The sequence below is a fragment of the Sturnira hondurensis genome, unplaced genomic scaffold (assembly GCF_014824575.4).
Source record: "Sturnira hondurensis isolate 20B ecotype Veracruz unplaced genomic scaffold, ASM1482457v3 Scaffold0006505, whole genome shotgun sequence".
Taxonomy (NCBI): Eukaryota; Metazoa; Chordata; class Mammalia; order Chiroptera; family Phyllostomidae; genus Sturnira; species Sturnira hondurensis.
The window spans coordinates 3,168,159-3,188,403 of record NW_028079136.1 but is presented as its reverse complement, the minus strand read 5'-3'; the positions used below and the strand labels follow the sequence as shown (position 1 = coordinate 3,188,403).

The window sequence follows — 20,245 nt, the reverse complement described above, 5'->3', positions numbered from 1 at the left end:
ATAAATAGTATCCATCTCCAGACTTGTACACCTACATACCTACAATCAAGTACCCAGCACAGGCTCTTTTTCTCACTCCTCTAACATCCTACCCTATCCGGCAAGATAATTGTTCCCCTTGCCCTCTGATTTTGCCATAGAGTTTCTCATAAGAGTAGCTCACACTGAATTCCTCCACTTCCTTTCCTTCCAATCACACCTCAACCTACTGGTTCCCACAATCAGATGACGGATGCAAGCCTCTCAAAGTCAGCAGGAACCTTGGAGCGATCATCGCAGCTCCACACTCCCCGGTCCTTGCGTGGCTTCTCACCGCCCCCTGGACATCCTTGACAGTGAGTCTCCTGGTTCTCTCTCCAGGTTCTGGGTGTTTCTCTTGGCTTTCTGCTGCCTCTTAATCTTTTACCTCCTTAATTCATTTTCCTCAAAATTTCTACCCTTGAACCTTCCCTCAAACACACTTTCTGCTTCCACCTCTTAAATAAGTAGCTCAAAATGCATGGATTCCAAATATGCACTTCTAACCATCGCCACTTCTGAGTTGTGCACCCCATTCCCAAACGCCTCCCGGACCAACCCTGTATGTAACTGGCACAATCACCATACATTTCAGTCACGAGAGGGTTGCCTGCACTCCCCCTTCATTCATCACATGGTTTTTCTGCGTGTGCCGGGAAACAGGAACACAGAATAAACTCAGCAGACGTGGCTCTGTCCTCACAGAGCTTATGATGACACTAGGTAGTAGGTCAGGCAAGACACAAATTGTCACAGATGGTAAAGGTCATTAAGTAAATACGGGTGGTGTGATACTACACTAAGTAATCAAGAGGCCGCTCTGAGGATGTGGCATCTAAGCCAAGAGCAAAAAGGATACGACAGCTCATTGCAACAGTGAGTGAAGGGACTGATTTGGAAAATACAGTGTGTTCCAGAGCATAACAAAGCATATCAACTTGAACATAAGTAAGAAGCAAGGATATAGCAGCTCCTTGCACACTATGGGAACAGATTTAAATACTCGTCCAAGTGCATTGAGATGATAACAGATTTTAAGCAGCAGTATAACATTTAATTTACAGTCTAAAAAGTATCCCTTTGGCCCCACTGAAATGAGTTTTGTGTGGGCAAAATGGAAATAAATAGATTAGTTCAGAGGCCCCTGCAGTAACCTGGATGTGAGATAAGAGGCTGAGACAAAAGTGGCAGAAGAAATGGAAAAGGGACAGACTCCGTAACCCAGTAACCTGATCGCCCTTTGTTAGGTCCACACTTCCCTGTTGTTTGCACCCGCACTAGATTCAATCGAGGCACCCCTGTTCTGAATCCTTGGCAGTTTCCCATTATAGACAGAAGGACCAACCTATACAAAGCCTTCCAAAGCCCAAGTTGAGTCCACTTTATTGTGTTTTTTTCCTATTATACTTAACATCCTTTTAGGTTAAGGTTCCAATTCCAGAACACGCCTTGCATTCTGCCAACTTGGTGCCTTTGGCCAGGCTCTCCACCTCCTCTCTTCCCCACCCCAAAACCTACCAATCCACAAAACTGCAACCAAAACTGCAACCATTTCTAATTAAGAAGTTTCTTCAGATCTTCCAGAAGGAACATCTCTCTTCTTCTGAACCTGACGACTTCTTGCATGCATCTCATACTCTGCCTTAACTCTACAGCCCTGGCATTTGTTTTTGTCACTCATATCTCCCTCCACTAGATACTGAACAATTCATAGGAAGAAAAAGCTCCAATGTATCCAGTTCCCCAGAACTCCTAGTAAAGTCTTGTATAAAATAATCTGTTTAAATTAAAAATACCTTTTCTCTAAAAAGTACTCTGAAATTTTATAAGCAGTCACTGGTTCCTAAGTGGTCAAGTGATACTGAAAGTGACTAGGTTATCATCACCTCCTCATATTTACCTGCCAGTCATCTGTTCAATGGGATCATTATGTAAAGGACTGAAGAAAGAAACAGATTAGAGTGAGTGGTGATGAAAAGTTAAAAGAGAAACAGGACAGACCTGACATATACACAACCTAGTAACATCAAATTTTAAGAGTCAAATGATAAAGAAACCAATTTATATTATAAAACTCAAAAGCCTCAAATTTAGAGACTCATCAATGTAAGATGTATGTCAGTAAGACAGAGTATTCAAGTCTAAAATGTTATAAATCCTTAAACAATGTAGAGAGAAAATTCACGACTGTCAATTCAGGAAATCCTGTTTGAAAGAATTTCCAATATATACAGCAACAGACACATAAGAGAGTCTAAAGTTAGAAACGCAACCTTAAATGCTCAATGTGCTAAAGAGCAAGATTGGCAAACCATGGCCCACAGATCAAATCCAGTCTGCCATCTGTTTTTGTACAGAATGGTTTTTACAATCTTAGAAGAATTTTTAAAAACTCAGAAAGAGTAATATTTCGTGACATATGGAAATGATTGAATTACAAATTTCAGTGTCCACAAAAAAAAGTTTTATTGGAACACAGCCATATTTGTTCATTCAGTTACACACTGCTGATGGCTGCTTCAGTGCTACAGTGGTACAGAGACTACCTGGCCCGCAATGCTATTCACCATCTAGCCCTTTACAAAAATAGTCTGCTAACCCCCAGCTACAGAGAAAAGACTTCAAGTCATAGATTAAGAGGACTACAAGGTACCTCTGACTGTTAATGGAAGTCAGAGAGGACAGACTTCAGCTTTCAACCCCAGAGAACAGGAACCAGGTTTACCCTCCTACCTGAGACAATCAGAAAACTGGAGTAAATGTGTGAAACAACTGTCTTCAGACATACACCCAGCAGCAGAGGGCTACAATCCCTGCTGGAAGAGAAACAAGTAAAGAAGGCCTTAAAACTGCCCTGGCTTTCTGCCTAGAGGCACACTCCAGACCACAGATGGGGTGAGGAATTCTAAGCAGGGCACAAATGTGTCCCTGAGCTGAAAAGACAGACACTGGAGATCAGGGAGTTTGAGGCAGGTGAAATTGCAGGACAAAGTTCTAGAAGGGAGAGGGCTACGCAGAAAAAGAGCTCCAAAAATGTGCATAGGGTCGATGAGTCTTTGCTGAATATCAAGACATGCACCCATGTACAGACTGAAACTCCAGTTAGCTGGGCAAAGAATGACCCAGGAACTGCGAACAGAATGGTCCGTGGAGCTCTCTCGGGGCTGCGAACTGTTTCACTTCCCACTAGCTAAACTGTGAAGTCCTCACTGATTACTCAAGGTATTTGGCAGAGACCCAAATGGGCCACATCTATTATGGAGCTAAACTATCCTAGGAAAAAACTACTTGACACCATGTGAAGCTTAAAAGCAAGCTTTAAAAGAATCAAACTGAATTGCAAATAAATTAACCAACTGCCAGGACAAAGCCCAGGAATCTTTAGACTAATACAACAAAATCTAGGCACCCAACATAAAATACACAATGTCCAGCATTCAACTGAAACTTAGTAGACATGCAAAACAGCAAGAAAATGTGAACCATAACTAAAGAAGAATCAGTCAACAGAACAGATCCAAAAGTTAAACGGATGATAGGATCAGCAAAAAATAATGTAACACCTATTTATAACCACTTTCAAATATTCAAAGCAATGAGAAAATTAAGCCCTATAGAAAGTTATCTTAGAGACTGTTTTCAAATTTTCCAAGGAAGGTACACAGCTAGTACCATTCTCGGCACATAGAAGAGAAGTTAATTTATTACATGCAACAGATAAAGCATTAGACTCAATTCTCTGGACACCCAATTGAGAGAGGATGGGTACACAGATGAATGTAATGAAGAGAGAAATAGAAGATACTTAAGAAAACCAAACAGAAGTTCTAAAGAAGAAAATAAAGTATAAAATTTCCTTGGATGGGATTACTGGCAGATAAAAAAGTAAAGGTTAGGGGGACTTCAAGACATAGCAATAAAACTTATCCCAAATGAAGCAGGGGGGATGAGCAAAGTGAGATAACAAAATTTAATTCTCAGGCTGCTTTGCTACAAATGACCTGTTCGGAATAAAGTGAAAGGTTTCCCATTAAATCTGGACATTACGTAGACAGTTTCTTGCTCTCTGAAGTTACCCGTGATAAAAAACATTCCCAACTGAAAGTACTGACAAGGATGGAGGAGAGTCTACGGCACTAAAAGCCACAGGACAAATGTAGTATCTTACTGGGCAATAATGGTACTTAGCATTCAAATAAATTTGTCTGCTCTGCTTCAGCTGTTTTAGGCTTCATCCTCACATGAATTCCACTCTCCTCTACAGCCGGGGCTCTCGTCGGGAGCATTTCATAGAAAAAGTTTAAGAATACACAGACTTAAGGAAATATTCAAGAAATCACTAAGAACAAGCCATTTCACTTCAAGTTCACCTACTGAATGACCAACAGTAACTTGAGATTCCAACCCTAAAGGCATTGTTAGGAAAAGGCTCAGAGCTACTAAAGTACCTTTCCTCCAAGTTACTCCTTGAAGAAACCACCAAAATAACAAGTCATCAAGCAGCATCTTGTGATAACACATCGATTTTAATTCTAGCACCTGAAGCTACACAAGGGTATGCTTTATAAACCTCATGGGACTGTTGTACACGTTTAATAAAGTGACAACTGTGCAATACCACTTAGCATCTCCAAATCAGGAACATACTTTTGAATTGTTTAAACACAATCCACAGAATTAAAAACAGAGTCAGAAGCCATCCACAGTCACACTAATTGTCAATTTAAAGTTTTACACGCACTATTTGATACAACAGTCAGTCTCTAGCAGGGATGTCAGAAGTGACTCCAGCTCCTTGGCCTGCTGCACTCTGCTGGGAAGGTGTCTGGAGCCACGGGACCGGCCTAAGGAGGGTACGCCCAGACCAGAGTAGCGAGTACAGTTCTACCACAGTTTCTGTAGTTTTCACGGTTTTTCTTTGCCAGTTGAAAGTGAACAGTAAGAATTAAATACTTATCTTTACATATACACAAGGTGTGCTATGAAAGCACAGTTGCTTACAAACATATAAAAATACTTGTTAACTAGTTTGATAAGAAAATAATGTATAAAAGTATATAGCAAAAACATTAATCATCTCTGCCTCTGGAAAGATCAATTCCATATTTTATATTACAAACAAAAGGTTTTAGTTTTTATGAATCCTTTATCCAGAAATACTTACAAAGGAAGACAGACATAAACTCTTTATTTTTACTCTCAACAAGGTTGTGAAAAGACTTAAATTAGAAAATCCAGAACACTGAAATGCCTGCGTCCAGGATGAATTCGAGTATTGGCCACACAGAATATTTTCATCTTTAAGAGTAGGAGTAATAATAAAGGCTTTTAAAGTAGCTTTTAATTCATAAATACATTGGCGTTTTGGTATTTTGGCCACTGGAAAATGAAGGCTGTGAAGATCTGAGATGTCTCACTTCTGAGGAATCAGTTCCGTGTATTTAAGGTAACCGAGGGTGACGTCAAAAGTTTTAGATAGGCAGCAATTCACATTAAAAGAAAAACCTCCCTATGCTTCTATTTAGAGTAACAGTAGGAAATATGATTCCAGAAGTTAAAAGTTATTTCAAAACCTATGACTCCAGCTTGGCAAACAGCTTACGTTCCAAATCTGATTCATCCTTATTAAAATGTAAGCCCTTCGAAAAGAATGTGTCTGTGTGTACAGATGTATGTTTTAAAATAATCCAATAATCTTTAAAGCAGCCTTAGTGTTTCCTTAAATCTGTCCTGAAATGACCACAGGATTAGCTGCACGGAGAGGACTAGCCGCTGCTGCCAGGTCTAAGGCTACCGCAGTGCTCATCTGTCTAAGGCTAGAACGGTGCCAACGGGCCGTGAACCGTGAGGAAAGAAGACGAGGACTCTTCCTGGCAGTTGGTAGCTAACACTCAAGGGGTTCTCAGAAAATGACACAATGGCAGCCTTTCTTGTCTTTTTCTTTCCGCGATGGCTCTGGTGAAGGAGGACATTCCTGCTCTTGAAATTTCCTGTAAGACAGAAACATCTACATATAGTTGCCTTCATGGTAATACATTATTACAAATGCAGGTTGTTTTTGGCTCAGCCTAGTGTGTGGGCACATAGTTTTCAATGTTAATTTCAACCAGGGAATCCAGGCAAATCTGGGGGCAAAGGGGGCGCCCACAAATGCTTCCACACCAGCATTAGGAGGCTGTCCAAGTTTCATTAGTGCTGAGTCCCAAATCAGATGAGATGCTGAACTCACTACTTCCAAATTGCCCCCATAATTTAAAATTCCATGACTCCAAGGCAGAGATTTTCAACCTTTTCATTTCATGGCACACATGAATTACTAAAATTCTGAAGCATGCCAAAGAAATGTATTTTTTTGCCGAACTGACCAAAAAAAAGGGTGCGTTTTTGAAGCATTCATATCGACAGCTGTTGTTGAATTGGCTACTGTCCTTTTTTTAATTTGACAATCTAAGGGAAAAGAGGTCAGTGCACCCAACTAAATAGTCAGGTACTGCATGTTTTAAAAATTCTTGCAGCACACAGCCTGAAAATTGCTGCTCTAAGACATACCTAAGAATAAACATCCTTATCTAGAGTCCAATATAAAATTACCCCTGTGAAGTATCCCAGTTCTTATCCATGTTCTACTACTTACCATCTCTAACCCAGTATCAGACAAGTTAGCTGACCTTTCTGAACCTTGATGTTAATAAGGGAATAATAAAACCCCACTTTTTACAGTTGCTATGAAGAGTAAAGAAGATCCTGTTATGTTTGAACCTCTGACAGCACCTGGCATTAAAAACCCCCTTCACCGCCTCCTCAATCCTGACTGGCTGATGGGTATGGATACTGAGGGTCAAAACCAGACAAGACACTTCAAAACAGCAGCGGAAATTAAGAAGGACTAATTCATCTCTCTGTGTTAAAATATGCGTAACATAAAATTTACCATCTTAACCATTTTTAAGGCTACAGTTCAGCGGCATCTAAATATACTCACAACATTATACAACTACTGCCACTACCTACCTGCAGAAACCTTTCATCTTGCAAAATTCAGACTCTGTATTCATTAAAAAATAACAGACCTCAGATTTTTAACTAGTACTAAAACAAAAACAAACTAAAATACAACCTATTATCTCACCCCCCCACCACCACCACACCCCATAAAGAGAATGCTCTGGTAAGAGGCTAAAAGTTATAAGAAGCCTATAGTTCAGATATCAATTCAGCTTACACATAACTGATATGAGCCACTCCACATACCTGTCAAACTAACTAGCAGAGAAACTAGGAGATCTAGAGACCAGAGGGTCAAGAAGGGGTGGGCACAGACTCAAAATAAGCAAATCAAACCCTGCCCACGTAAGCAACTCAGTGTTTCTCAAAGGCAAGCAATACAGTAACTCCAGTGACCTCATCCACCACCTCTAGCTTCCTAGAACTCATTAACACTTTCTGAGCCACAGGGGCCTGCCAGGCCAGCTAACAGAAAGACTCTTTGTAGTCTGAACTGTACACTTCATGGCCTGTGGCAATGCTGAATCTCTCCTGTTTACTTAGCTTACTCACTGCTGGGAGGAGCCCAGTAAGAAGCAAAGCTGAGAGCACAGGCTGTGGAATCAGAGATACGGAATCAAGTCCCAGTTCTGCCCCTCAATATGTACAAGTTTCGAACAAGTTATTTAACCTCTCTGTACCTGTTTCTACATCTCAAAGTGGGGATAAATGAGAGTACTCAGTTTACTTGGTGGAGGCAAGGGTTAAATGTGAAGCACTCAGCACAGTATCTGGCAGAAACTACCCTCCAAAGCTGCAGTCGCTGTCTTCCTACCACCACTGACTTTGGAAGTTGCAGAGATTCTCCTCAGAATCACTGTGTGCACTGTCTACTGCACTACGATTAAATTGGGTTTTATACGGAGGAAGTACCTAGAATATAATATGTACTTAATTAAAATTTTTAACACACCTTGGGCATTAACCCCTAGAACAGAGTCACTCCTATAAATAGTGTTCTTTCTTACTAAAAACATTTAATAGGTTCTTTTTTTCAGCTTATGGTTTTTAAAAGCATGGTGTAAAATTCAATAAAATAAATTTCTAGACTGTGTTTTGCTTACCTTATAACCCGGACAAGTTCATGGAAAGCCTGGTCTACATTCATCCTAATCTTCGCTGACGCCTCCATGTAAGTCACCTTCAGTTGCCGTGCTAATTGATGTCCTTCTTCCTGTGTTACCTGAAATTCCAAGAAATTCATTGTGTTAACAATGAGATCTGCTCTGTCTAACCTCTGGCCACAGAGTGCACTGCTAATCCACCCAGAGGCCAAGCTGGTTTGTCACAGATGAGCCAAGAGACTTCAATAACCCAACACATACTGAAGCCCAGCTCTGCAGAACACACCAGTGACAGGAACAAGGTTTCGGTCCAGTGGTTACTCAAAAAGTATTAAATATAGCAGTGATAAATTCTGGGAAGGAACTATGAGAGTCTTTACCCTATTGGGCAGGCCCAGGTAGGCTTCCCTGAGAAGTGGTATCTATGCTAAGAACTAAATAAAGAATCCGGAGCTGGGTGGAGGCGGGGTGAGGAAGTATCCCTGACAAAGGGGAAACAGCACCTGTGAGTGCCAGCCTTGGTGGGGAATGGGCTTTGCAGGTCGGTCCCCATAACCGAGAGAAGCCTTGAACGGCTGGCATACAGCAAGCCAAGATAGAAACTGACAACAGGTGAGGGTGGACAGGAGGACGAGGCTCAGGAGGAGCCTTTTTCAATTCTGCATTTCCCAGTCCCAGTACATATGCAGGAAAAATAACAATGAACAGGATCACAAGCTCTTGTGGTGCCTTCCTTACACTAAGGAGGCAAAGGAAGGTAGGCAAGGAAGGGCGCCATAGCCGATGGCAAAGAAAATGGTAGGCCAGAATAAGAAAACATTAACTGAATCTGAGTGAATGCCCTAAGTATTTTAAAGGTAAAAGGTCAGAATAGTGATATGTGTCTGAAATTATTAAACTATATTACATTTACATTACATAATGGGCCTGAAAAGTTGTATTTCTGGGAAAAAATGAGTTTTATTGCTGTCACTACCACAAAAGTAAACACTTGCAGCAAAGTGGACAACAGATATGGGGGGAAAAAGAAAACAAAGTTTAGGAGCCCATCGCCCATAGAGAACCACATTCTTTCGGATTTTCAATGATACACATTTTTCTCTACAAAAACACAATCATAACTTTTGTGTATTTGTGTTATACCCCAGAAATATGCTTGTCATTTATCTAGGTGTTCCTTTGTAGATGCCACAGGCTTCTCTACATCAACGGTCAAGGGACCCACTCGCTTCCTTTCTGAGGTGGAAGCCTCTTCTTTTCTGGCGTCACCTCACTGCCCAGGACACAAGCACAACGACATGAGCGGTATGAGGGGCACCTCTGACTTGTTTCTGATCTGTGGCACAAAGCATTCACCATGAAGTAAGCTGTTTATTGCAAGGCTTTATGTACCTAATAACAGCTTCAAAATTCTTGAGGTAAAAACTGAAAAGAACTACACAGAGAAATGGACGTATTCATACTTATTATAGTCAGAGATTTCAGCATCCCTCTCTCAATAATTGCTGGAGCAAGTAGCAAGAAAAGCGGTACTGATATAGGTGGCCAGAACATTACGGAACACCTTATTCTAACTGACTTTAGCTGCCCTTTGTCATCAGGTTAGCCAAGCTTCTCACTCTACCACTTGTAAAGTTTTGTTTTTTTAAAATCAGGAATGGATGTTGAATTTTTGTCAAATTTTCTTTCTCCATCTCCATTATTTCTTTCCTTTTAGTCTGTTAATATGGTGAACTATATTCATTCATTTTCCCATGTTAAAAAAACACTGCATCCCTGAAATAAACCCCACTTGAGAGACGATGCACTGTCCTTTCCTGGTATTGTTGAATTTTATTTATTGAAAATTCATTAAGAATTTGTACATCTATGATCATGTGAGATACTGAACCGTAGTTTTCTCACAGCTTGTCGGGTTTTGGTATCAGAGTAGTGCTGTTTCATAGAATCAGTTGGAAAGAATTTTCTCTTCAATGTTCTGGAACAGTTTCAGCAAGATTGGTTTAATATAATTTCAGCAAGATTGGTTTGATGAATCTGTCTAGACTTGTAATTTCATTTGAGGGAAGGTCTTTACAACAAATTAAATTTACTTTATAGATGCAGTACTATGCAGGTTATGTTTTTTTCTTGAGTGAGTCTTGGTAGTTTGTGCCTTTCAAGGAATAGTTCTATTTTCTCTAATGTGCTGAGTTTACAAGTATAAAGCTGTTGATAGTATTCCTTCATTATCTTTTAAATATCTACACACAGTCTCCCGTCACCGATGGTGGTGCCTTGTCTTCTGTGTTTACTAGCCAGATGGGTCACTGTGACCCTCTGAAAACCAGCTTGGAGTTTTTATTTATTTGTTTGTTTGTTTGTTTGTTTTCTATTCTGTATTGCATTGCTTTTCATTCTTAGCTTTATTATTTCCCATCTCCTGAATAAGTATGGTTTTAATTTGCTCTTTTTCCTTTAGTTTCTAAGTAGAAGCTAAAGTCATTGCACTGAGACCTTTCTTTCCTAATAAAAGCATTTAGTGTTAATAATTTCCTTATATACTTCTTCAGTAGCACCCCACAAATTTAGGTACATTGTGTATTAATTTTCATCTGGTTTATACTACTTGTTTATTTTGATTTTAACTTCGTTAAAATTGATTTTTACTTGTACCCAGGATTTAAGTATGTAGTTTCCCCATATTTGGAGATTTCCTAGATATGTCTTATTGATTTCAGATTTAATTCCACTGTGAGCAATATATATATATATATATATATAAACACAGATATATATATGTTGTCTCATTAGAATCCCTTTAAATGTATTGATACTGTTTTATGACTCACTCTCATTTCAAAAGAATGTGTATTTGTTCACTAAACAAACACACATTTGTTCTGAGGTGAAGTGTTCACTAAATGTCAATTGGGGGAAGTCGTTCGACGGGGCCGGTGAAGCCATCTGCACGTATGGCTGCTGCTTTCTTTCCACTTGCTCGGTCAGTCACTGAGAGAGGTGCTGAAATTCCTGACTCTAAGTATGAATATGTCCATACACCTTTGTAGTTCTTCTCATTTTGATTCAAGAATTTTGAAGCTACTATCAGGTACATGAATATTTAAGACTGTTATGTGTTCTCTTAATGAATTAATCTCATTATCTTTATGAAATAAGCCTCTTTATTCCAGTAGGCCTTTGCCACAAAATCTACTTTGTCTGATATACTTACATAGCCACTTCAACTTTTTTTCATTGGTGTTAGCATGGTGTATTTTAGCCCATCCTTTTAACCGATTTGTGTCTTTACAGTTACAGTAGATTTCTGGTAGGGTCCTGCTCTTTTATCCCCTCTGCGCTCATTTCAATGTCTGTCTTTTAATTCAGGTGCCTACATGACACACATTTAATGTGACTGGTGATACAGCTGAGTCACCTTGAAACTTGTTGTCCATCCTGTTTGTTCTTCGTCCTACTTGTCCTTTTCCACCTAATTTGGGTTAGCTGCATTTTCTTTTATGATTCCACTTTATCCCCTTTGTTGACTAATGAACTGTATATGTATTATACTATTTTAATGTTGTTTTAGAGTTTATAATATTCACTTTTCACTCATCATAGTCTAATTCAAATGGTATTATACCATTCATGTATATTTTAAGAACCTTATTACCAGAATCTGTTTCTCCCTCCTGCTTTTTTTATCTTTATTACCTTCACCTCACAATACATTGTTACTATTCTCCTTTAAACACCTAATTGTGTGTTATAGATTTAAATAACAATAAAAGTAATTTACACCCGCCCACACAATTACCATTCTGGTGTTCTTCATCTCTTTGTATAGATCCAGATTTCCAGTTGGTGTATCTTTATTTCCTCTTCTTTTTTTTTATGACTTTATTTACTTATTTATTTATTTGTCTTTAGAGGGGAAGGGAAGGAGAGAGGGAGAGAAATATCAATGTATGGTTGCCTCTCGTGCATCCCCTGCTGGGAACTGGCCTGCAAAACAGGCATGTGCCCTGACTGGGAATCGAACCAAGATCCTTTGGTTTGCAGGCCCGCGCTCAATCCACTGAGCCACACCAGCCAGGGCTCTTTTCTTCTTTTTATATTTCTTGTAATACAGGTCTGCTGATAATGAATTCTTTTTTCCTTTGTACATCTGGAGAAAGTCTTTATCTCACCCTTATTTTTGACAAGTTTTTTCTCTGAGCACTTACAAGACGCTGCACCACTCCCTCCAGGCCCCTTTACCTCTGCCCGCTGGTCATTCTGCAGATTCTCTCATCATTTTAACCATCTTACTACAATGTGCCTTGTCGTCGTCTTCATACTGCTTGGGCTCAGGGTTTGTTGAGCTTCTCAGGTTTACACATTAATGGTTTTCATCCAATTTAGAAATTTTCCATACTTCTGCTGTTAATCTCAGACACTGTAGATTTAATTTCTGAAAGTTCTATTTTGATCTTTTTTACACCTTCCACATCTCTACTTAACATATTTGGTCTTTTCTCTAGCTTTTTGATCATATGAAGTAAGTTATAACTGTTCTAATGTCTGTGTTCACTAACTCTATTTTCTGTGTCATTTCTGGGTCTGTTTCTATTCACTGTTTTTTTTCTTATTATGAGTCATATTTTCCTGCTTCTTTACCTGCCTGGTAATTTTTGAGTGAATGCTTGCTTGGGTACTGGATTTTTACATACTGGGTTCTGGATATTCCTACAAACATTTCGACCTTTCTTTTGATTCAGTTATGTGGAAAGTTTGCCCCTTTTGGTAACACAGTGCCAGACCAGCGGTTAGTCTGGGGCCAATTTTGCCCCTCTGCTGAAACAAACAAACCTCCTGAGTCCACCACTCAGTACCCCAAGAATTACAAGGTTTTCCACCCTCGCTGATCAGACTATGAATTATTTCTGATCCTATTTGAGCTCAGGGTATAGTTCTCTCTAACCTTTTCAGAGAATTTTTGTTTTCCCAACTTAATATCCCATTCCTCAAACCCAGCAACCTCAGTGAAACATCGTTAGGTTATCACATTACTGCATATGCATCTGAACAAGTGTTAACACTTCAGGGCACTTTATACTCTGCTGTATGCCAAAGGGTGGCAGGCAGGTTTCAAGTTTACATCATTTTTAAATTTACCCGTCTTCTCTTCAAAATAGCAGTAAGTACCCAAAAGTCCATGCTTTTGAATTATAAATCAATCAAATCAAAGACTTAATTAACAACAAATAAGGAAGCCAAGTAACAAAAGAAAGCTTCACCAAGCCAAGAATATAGAAAGAACAATTTCTATTTTTTTAAAACTTGGCATGGTAACTTCCTTCCTGTAAAAACACCCCGAACTGTCACAAATTCTGTGCCTTCTTCCTGGGAGAGACCTCCCAACTCTATCCTCTTAATTTGTTTCTTACTTCAAGACTCGAGCAATCAGGAAGTTCTCCTTAGTGCCGATGCTGGGTGAGCACAACACGCCAGTGACAAGTCTGAGCACACCATGCTATACTCCACTTTCTGGGTTGTTTTCTTACGTCCTCTGAACCTGGGGAACAAGGTGCATTTGTCCTGGTAAACCTAGAGCCTAGACTCAGTGCAAGGTAGTTAATGGAATAAACGTATGTTAATGAGTGTCACAAATCATACACCTTGAAGTAAAAGAAAAGACGATATAGGAAGAAAATTAGAAATAACTATTTGAGACATATCGATCTCAACAACTTGCTTTATTAATATAAGTGTGACGGGGTGGGGCGTGGAATACGTGCGCTTGAGAAGTCTGCTGTGTGTCTCTCTGCTCACTGATTGCTCAAAAGGTAGTTTGCCCTGCCGCTCCTGCGTAATGTAACTCAGTCAGAGGGGAGCAGCAAATGACCTACTTTTATACACAGTGAGGAGAGTAACAAATTAATCATCGAGATGCTAAAACAATCCCACTGCTAAGATTTTTATGTGCTTCATTTATTTATTTTTAAAGCATGGTCTACACCATTGTCTTCCAGGAATCAAGGTTAGCTAAGTTCATATGACCACATTTCTGGTCGAGAACGCTCTAGCCACATACAAAGGTGCTGCTGAGCTCACTGCTGTAGCCTTGTTTTAACCAAGTAGCACAAATGGCACGGCTACCAGCAAGGCAAACAAAAATGAACAAAAAACCCCACACGGAACAAAGCAAAGCCACAAGCACTATGAAGCCAGAAATCAACAGAAGATTGAAAGCTCACAACCATCTCTGAGGTTCCCCAACTCAGAGAATTTGAAAAAGAAGCCAATTACTAAGCCTTATCCCCTGGATAGTCTGATTTGGTAGATCTGAGCCCTATCTACAAAGGTTTTGCTTTAAACAACCAAAGTGAATCTAATGCAACAAATTCACTGATCTACATTTAGAAGCCTCCAGTGAGACTCAGTTCAAAGGCAGAAATGATTACGAGCAGAAATCCACAATAACATGAACTTATCTAGTACTGTATTATTTCCAAATACAGAAGACCAAAATGGGAATAATGAGAGCAATTTTATTAAAACCAACCGGGTTTAACTAAAACAATCCACAACATTTGTAATACTCAGGAATGTGTCCAGTTAACAAACAACGTAAGTTTAGAAAGCAAAACTTGTTTTTCAAAAATATCTATTATGTAGAAAGAGTCATCACAATATCACGCCTTGATTCGTCAATGGCCTGATTCATTTGTTCAGCAAATATTTATTGAGTGTGTATCTTTGCTCTTTGTGCTAAGAATAAACATGAACAAAACCAACAGGTGGAGACTGAGAAGCACCCAACGCACTTTCTTTCAGTCAATGGTTTACAAACCTTTTAGGTGCAGACAAGGCACAAACAGGTCAGGCTAGAAGCCCCTTACTCTACTGTTCGAGGGGAATGGGTTCTCTTTCCTGGGAGGCTGCAGGAATGCACTATGGTCCAGGTACTGACAGAAAGGAGGGCTGGAGGTTAGTACACTTAGCCATCTATTATTACAAGTACCACGGGTTTCTTTCTTGAACTGATGAGGGCCGCTAGCAATTAATTAGCTGACAAAGGGGAAAGGAGAGGGGTAAGCTTAGGTAAGCCAGGGAGGAAGAGAGGGGGTAAAGACAGTGCGTTCTACACAGGGATGTGTGAAGGACAGGAATTGGAAACCAGAGATACCAAAGTCCACGGCCCAACACCACACGCAGCACTGTTACGTCTCAGCATCAGTGCCTGTCACATTACCTACTTTTTACATCTCAGCAAGGCGAAGCAAACCACTTACCTGTATTTTCTCCCTACACCTTTGACAGGATAAACAAAATGATCTATGTATCTCTGAAAGGCCAGAGATGCAGTAATGCTCAATAACTATTCAAATTCTACAAATCTCTTTGTACTTAATGTAAACATCAGTGACTTTGGTTTTTTTGCTACTGCTCTGTCATCACTGTCTGGAAAAAGTGTTCAATAAATACTGGACGGAAGGGTGGGATGGAAGAAGCAAGTGTACAGAGACAGAAACTAGAAGGAAGCAGGCAAAGCCTCTTCTGGCTGACCTCGCCTCTCTCATGGGTTCACAATCTCAAGAGCCAATGGAAGGAATGCCCAAGGTTGACCCACAATCTCAGAGAATGTGAGAAACTGGCATTTGGTATGAAAGAGAAAACAGGCTGGAAGCTATAGCAAGTCCAAAGGATCATGTCTAAGACAAAGGCAGAAAAGAAGGAAGTTAGGCCAACAACTACGAACGAGTCTGACCGGTTACTGACTAAGAACCTAGAAATGACCAAAATGTAATAAGCATTTCTAACCAGGGATGAAAGGTTTTCTGGAGTCCCTGTGGCCTTTCCAGGCTCAGCTGGTGGAGCAATTAGGGTGCCAAGACATTACAGAACACAACCTTAGTTCTGAAGGGATTTTAAAAAAATCTTTAGTATGACATTTCAACTTCAGATGTACTGAGTATGGCCCTTCAGGCCGAAAGGTAAGGCACGCATGATTGTCTCTGTACATCCCTGGGTCCTAAGGCACCTGGGAAGATTCGATGAGGAGGAGCCAAGAAAGGTTACTGTAAAAGAAGAGGGAAGGGGAAGGAATGGTGTTCCAGAGCTAAGTAAACAGTGTTTCAAAAAGAAGAATGTGAGCAACTGCGTCAAATGTCACTGCCATCTGCGCAAGTGGTGACCTTGACTGGGGCACTGCATGCCTGCCAGTCAGCGCCAGCAAGGATGGCAGGAAAGAGGGCAGAGAGAGCAGGTGTAAATAATGCTTTTAAGGAGTTTTGCTATCGAGGAGAAGCAGCAAAAAAGCACTCAGAGGAATGTGAGATTAGGAACAAGTTTTTGCTAAAATGCCTTTTTGTTTTAAAGCTGAGAGCCATTGTAGCAGAGTATGATGATGGGAAAGATCACGCAGGAGAGAAATGGACCAACTGGGATGGAACAAGAGATGCCCACAAGCTGGTGAGAAGGAACAGGACCCGGTGCTACTGCAGGGGATGGAGATGCAGAGGTGAAGAGTTTGCCCATGAAAGGGTCAGAGGGAGGATTTGACGGGATACGTGTGCACTGAGGTTAGTGCATGTGGAGGTGGGAATGTGTGGAAATTTCTCAGTGAAACAGAAAAATTCCACTCATCACAAAGTGAGAGTAAAGAAGGGGAGGAAAGATTTGTAAGTTTAAGACGAAAAGTACATCATAATTATCCAAACAAGTGGGAAATGAATGGACTGGGGAAATGCAAGATTTCCAGCAGGCTCTGAAGTCACAGTGGTCATGACTTGACAGTGAGAGCAGCTAACATGCCTGAGTGCAGGGATGAAGGGACCTAGAAAAGAGGAAGCATATGAAGAAATAACATTTTTCTTTGTACCTAACCTTCAGAGAATACACTCTCGAGGAATGAAAAGGAAATTAAGCAATCAGGTTTCAGCTACTTGCTTTCCTCCCTTAAACATACACATCTGAATTTTCAGTACATCTGTAACAGATATGAATTCAAGCAGAGAAACAGAGACAATATTACTGCAAGCTACCTGCATATCCTTAAAGTGATGGAAATAGGAAATTATTATTCCCTATATTGTTTCTCACCACCTTGTTTTACTTTTTAAAAAAACCTAAGATGAAAAAATATTATATGTCTATGGTAAAAAATGGCCAAAATGCCATAGTATGTTGAATATCTGCAGACGGATGTAAGCCACACACCAAATACTGGCAATCTTCAATATACAGATGACTGAAAAATAACACACAAACCCCCTGTCCCAAGTAATCGTGTGTAGTTCTGGTGGCCTATGCTCCCCCTACTCTCACTGATCTGTCACCACCCACCCTAGAGACAGACCTTCACCTCACCTCAGGCCTATTCCTTCCCTGGAGGTGCAATCATGAAACATTCTGTGGAAAACCTACTTCTATAATCAGGGCAGAAAGACACTACAGTGAGGTAGGAAGGCGACCTCCTGCTCATTGCAGAGCTACTTAGCCATTATTCCCAGACCCAACGATCTACAAGTCTTTCTAGAAGTAGAAAAGAGCGAAGAGAGCAGTAGGCAGCTTCTACTGGGTAACACTCAATAACTATAATTGGGTTTAGAAACCCTGAAGGAAATGGCCCAAAGAAATGGAAAATAAATTTAAAAAATAGATGAACTATCAACTCTAAGATGTGAACAATGCGTCCTGGCTGGTGTTGCTCAGTGGACTGAATGCCAGCCTGTGAAGCAAAGGGTTACCAGTTCAATTCCCGGTCAGGGCACATGCCTGGGCCACCAGCCAGATGCCTGGTAGGGGGTACATGAGGGGTGACCACACACTGATGTTTTTCTCCCTCTCTTTCTCCTTCACTTTCCCCCTCTCTAAAAATAAATAAAATCTAAAAAAGAAGATGTGAGCAATGCCATATTCTAAATTATATTCAAACAGTTTATACTGGTTTAAAATGAAAACCAAATTTTTACCTCAACTTTATAATAATTCTGATTTGGAAGAAACCCATCGCTAAAATTTATCCACAGTAAATATCATCAGCACATTTCTAAATTGTAGCATTAGAACAATAACATTCTTGTAAGTTCATGATTTAAACTTGGTGTACCTTCAACAAAAACTTTACAGAGAGTACACAGATCAAAGGTTATGTTTTAAATAGTTAACTACAAAAGGGAAGGCTGCCCACTCTGCTGTTTACCAAGCAATTTTTCCTGGTGTTTACACAAAATCTTAAGAATCTGTTAACATAAGGTTATACAAAAACAAAAAAAGAACTTAAATACCAGCAAAAGTTAGGAAACATTTAAACATTTCTATTCCAAATGTGGGGCAGAGGATAATAAAGACCCAAAACAAATAAAGATACAAAAGAGAAACCCCCAGTTAATGTATAGCCTGCATTAATTTACATCTGACCTTGTTTCCTCATCCACAAAGAGATGAATACATAATATATACCAAATTTTTTCAGTTAAATGTGAAATAGAAGGGTAAAGAAACAAGTGAGTAAAAACCAACCTGCAACTAAAAGCTAAAAATACTCTTTTCTTTGCTGGTTACTGGTGTTAGATCTAGCTGGTGTGAAAAATTAACAAAAAACTCAGTTTTTAACAGGACTTAAAAAAAATCATATACTGCAATGTAAATCAAATCCATTCTCTAAATGAAGGTAATTTAGTATTAATACTGAATAAATTAGGGCTTTAGGAGTAACTTTAAGGTTGTCCGACTAAATGAGGGTTCTGGGTGTTACCCAAGAAGTTGAACACGTGAACTGAGCCGGTACAAACACCTGCACGCAGGCTCGTACAGTCCACTGAATTTCTGTGCAAAAAACGTGAAAACTTGATCTCCCCAAGTCTGTTTCCCCTTTACTTCTCAGCTGTTGTGATTCTGTAAAACCTGGGCCGAGTGTGTCAAACTCAGCACAGCGTTTGTTGACCACGGCACTCACAGCTGTCACGGTAAATACCCCCTTACACACAAACGGCCGGTGCCCCAAACGCAGACCCCCTCTCACCTGCCTCTGATGGTCCAGATCCGCTTTGTTCCCGATCAAAACCATTGGGAACTCATCGCGATCCTTTACTCTGAGAATCTGTCTTTGAAACTTGTAGATTTCTTCAAAACTAAAAACACAAAAACAAATGAATCAATTGGACCAAGTAGCAGCACCATCCCACGCCCCATTTAGTACTCAATTTCCTTTTGCTTCTTTAAAAAACAAGAAAACCCCAACTCAGTAACACAGGGGTCTAGACTGAAGAACAGATCTGTAGTTTAGTATCGGTACCAACCTGCCTCTGTCTGTGACTGAGAAGACCAACAGGAAACCCTCGCCAGTTCTCATATACTGCTCTCTCATAGCTCCAAACTCTTCTTGTCCCGCAGTGTCTAGAACTGAAGAAAAAGCAACACATGTGACTGTGTTCGTGTCTCCATTTCACAAACAGCGTCCCTGCGAAGGCAGGCCCGGTTCATGTGGGCCCTTGAGAGCACGTCACACTCAGCGTGACCCTCTTAGTACTTTATTCTCAATACTGAAGACAACCGTATTCTAAAGGCAGCCATTTCAGAATTATCTTCATCAGTACAGGTTGATTTTGTAGTTAGAATATATTAGCATACCAATCATAAGGTTAAAAATATCAACTACATCTAGGCAGATGGGAGTCAGAGAACCTGTGAAATCATTTGAATGTTTGTCTCCTCCATGGAAAGAACTGAGAAAGATACCTATAAACTCAAAAAGAAACTTCACTCTGCCTTCCAAATACCAAACTCCAAGTGCAGGTGCCAATGTATTTCTTCATCTCTGAAAGAAGTTAAAAGAACAGGGCTTTCTTCTGTGGAGAGGTGAAATGTTTGCCAGGCAAAAAGCACTATTTGCTAAAACCTCTGTGCTATAAATTCTAAGCAAGTTAACAAATACTAAAGCTCTTCTTTATTCACTTCGCCCATTTTAAGCATCACCCAAAGGAAGTAACAAGAAAAAAATCCTTAGATGTTCTAAATTAAAATTACAGCGGCCACAGAGTGAGACAGAAAGTTAGTCTGTTAGTAGCTGTGGACCAGGACTGACAAAAGACTGCTCACATTCCTCCGTATCTGCTGGAATTTAGGGGTCATTTCCAGGTGGCTATTTC

The 20,245-nt window shown here is 40.1% G+C and overlaps 1 protein-coding gene across 1 annotated transcript in view; it reads right to left on the bottom strand.

The window, feature by feature from the left end:
• Positions 1-3,974: 3,974 nt before the first annotated feature.
• The window catches only part of RRAS2 (RAS related 2), a 74,124-nt gene continuing 57,853 nt past the window's right edge, over positions 3,975-20,245 (bottom strand). The window contains exons 3-6 of the mRNA XM_037050020.1: positions 19,397-19,499; positions 19,120-19,228; positions 8,127-8,245; positions 3,975-6,008 (exon numbers count right to left, since the gene is read on the bottom strand). Coding sequence (XP_036905915.1) covers positions 5,921-6,008; positions 8,127-8,245; positions 19,120-19,228; positions 19,397-19,499 — 419 coding nt within the window. The 3' untranslated portion in view covers positions 3,975-5,920. The remainder of the gene's footprint in view (positions 6,009-8,126; positions 8,246-19,119; positions 19,229-19,396; positions 19,500-20,245) is intronic.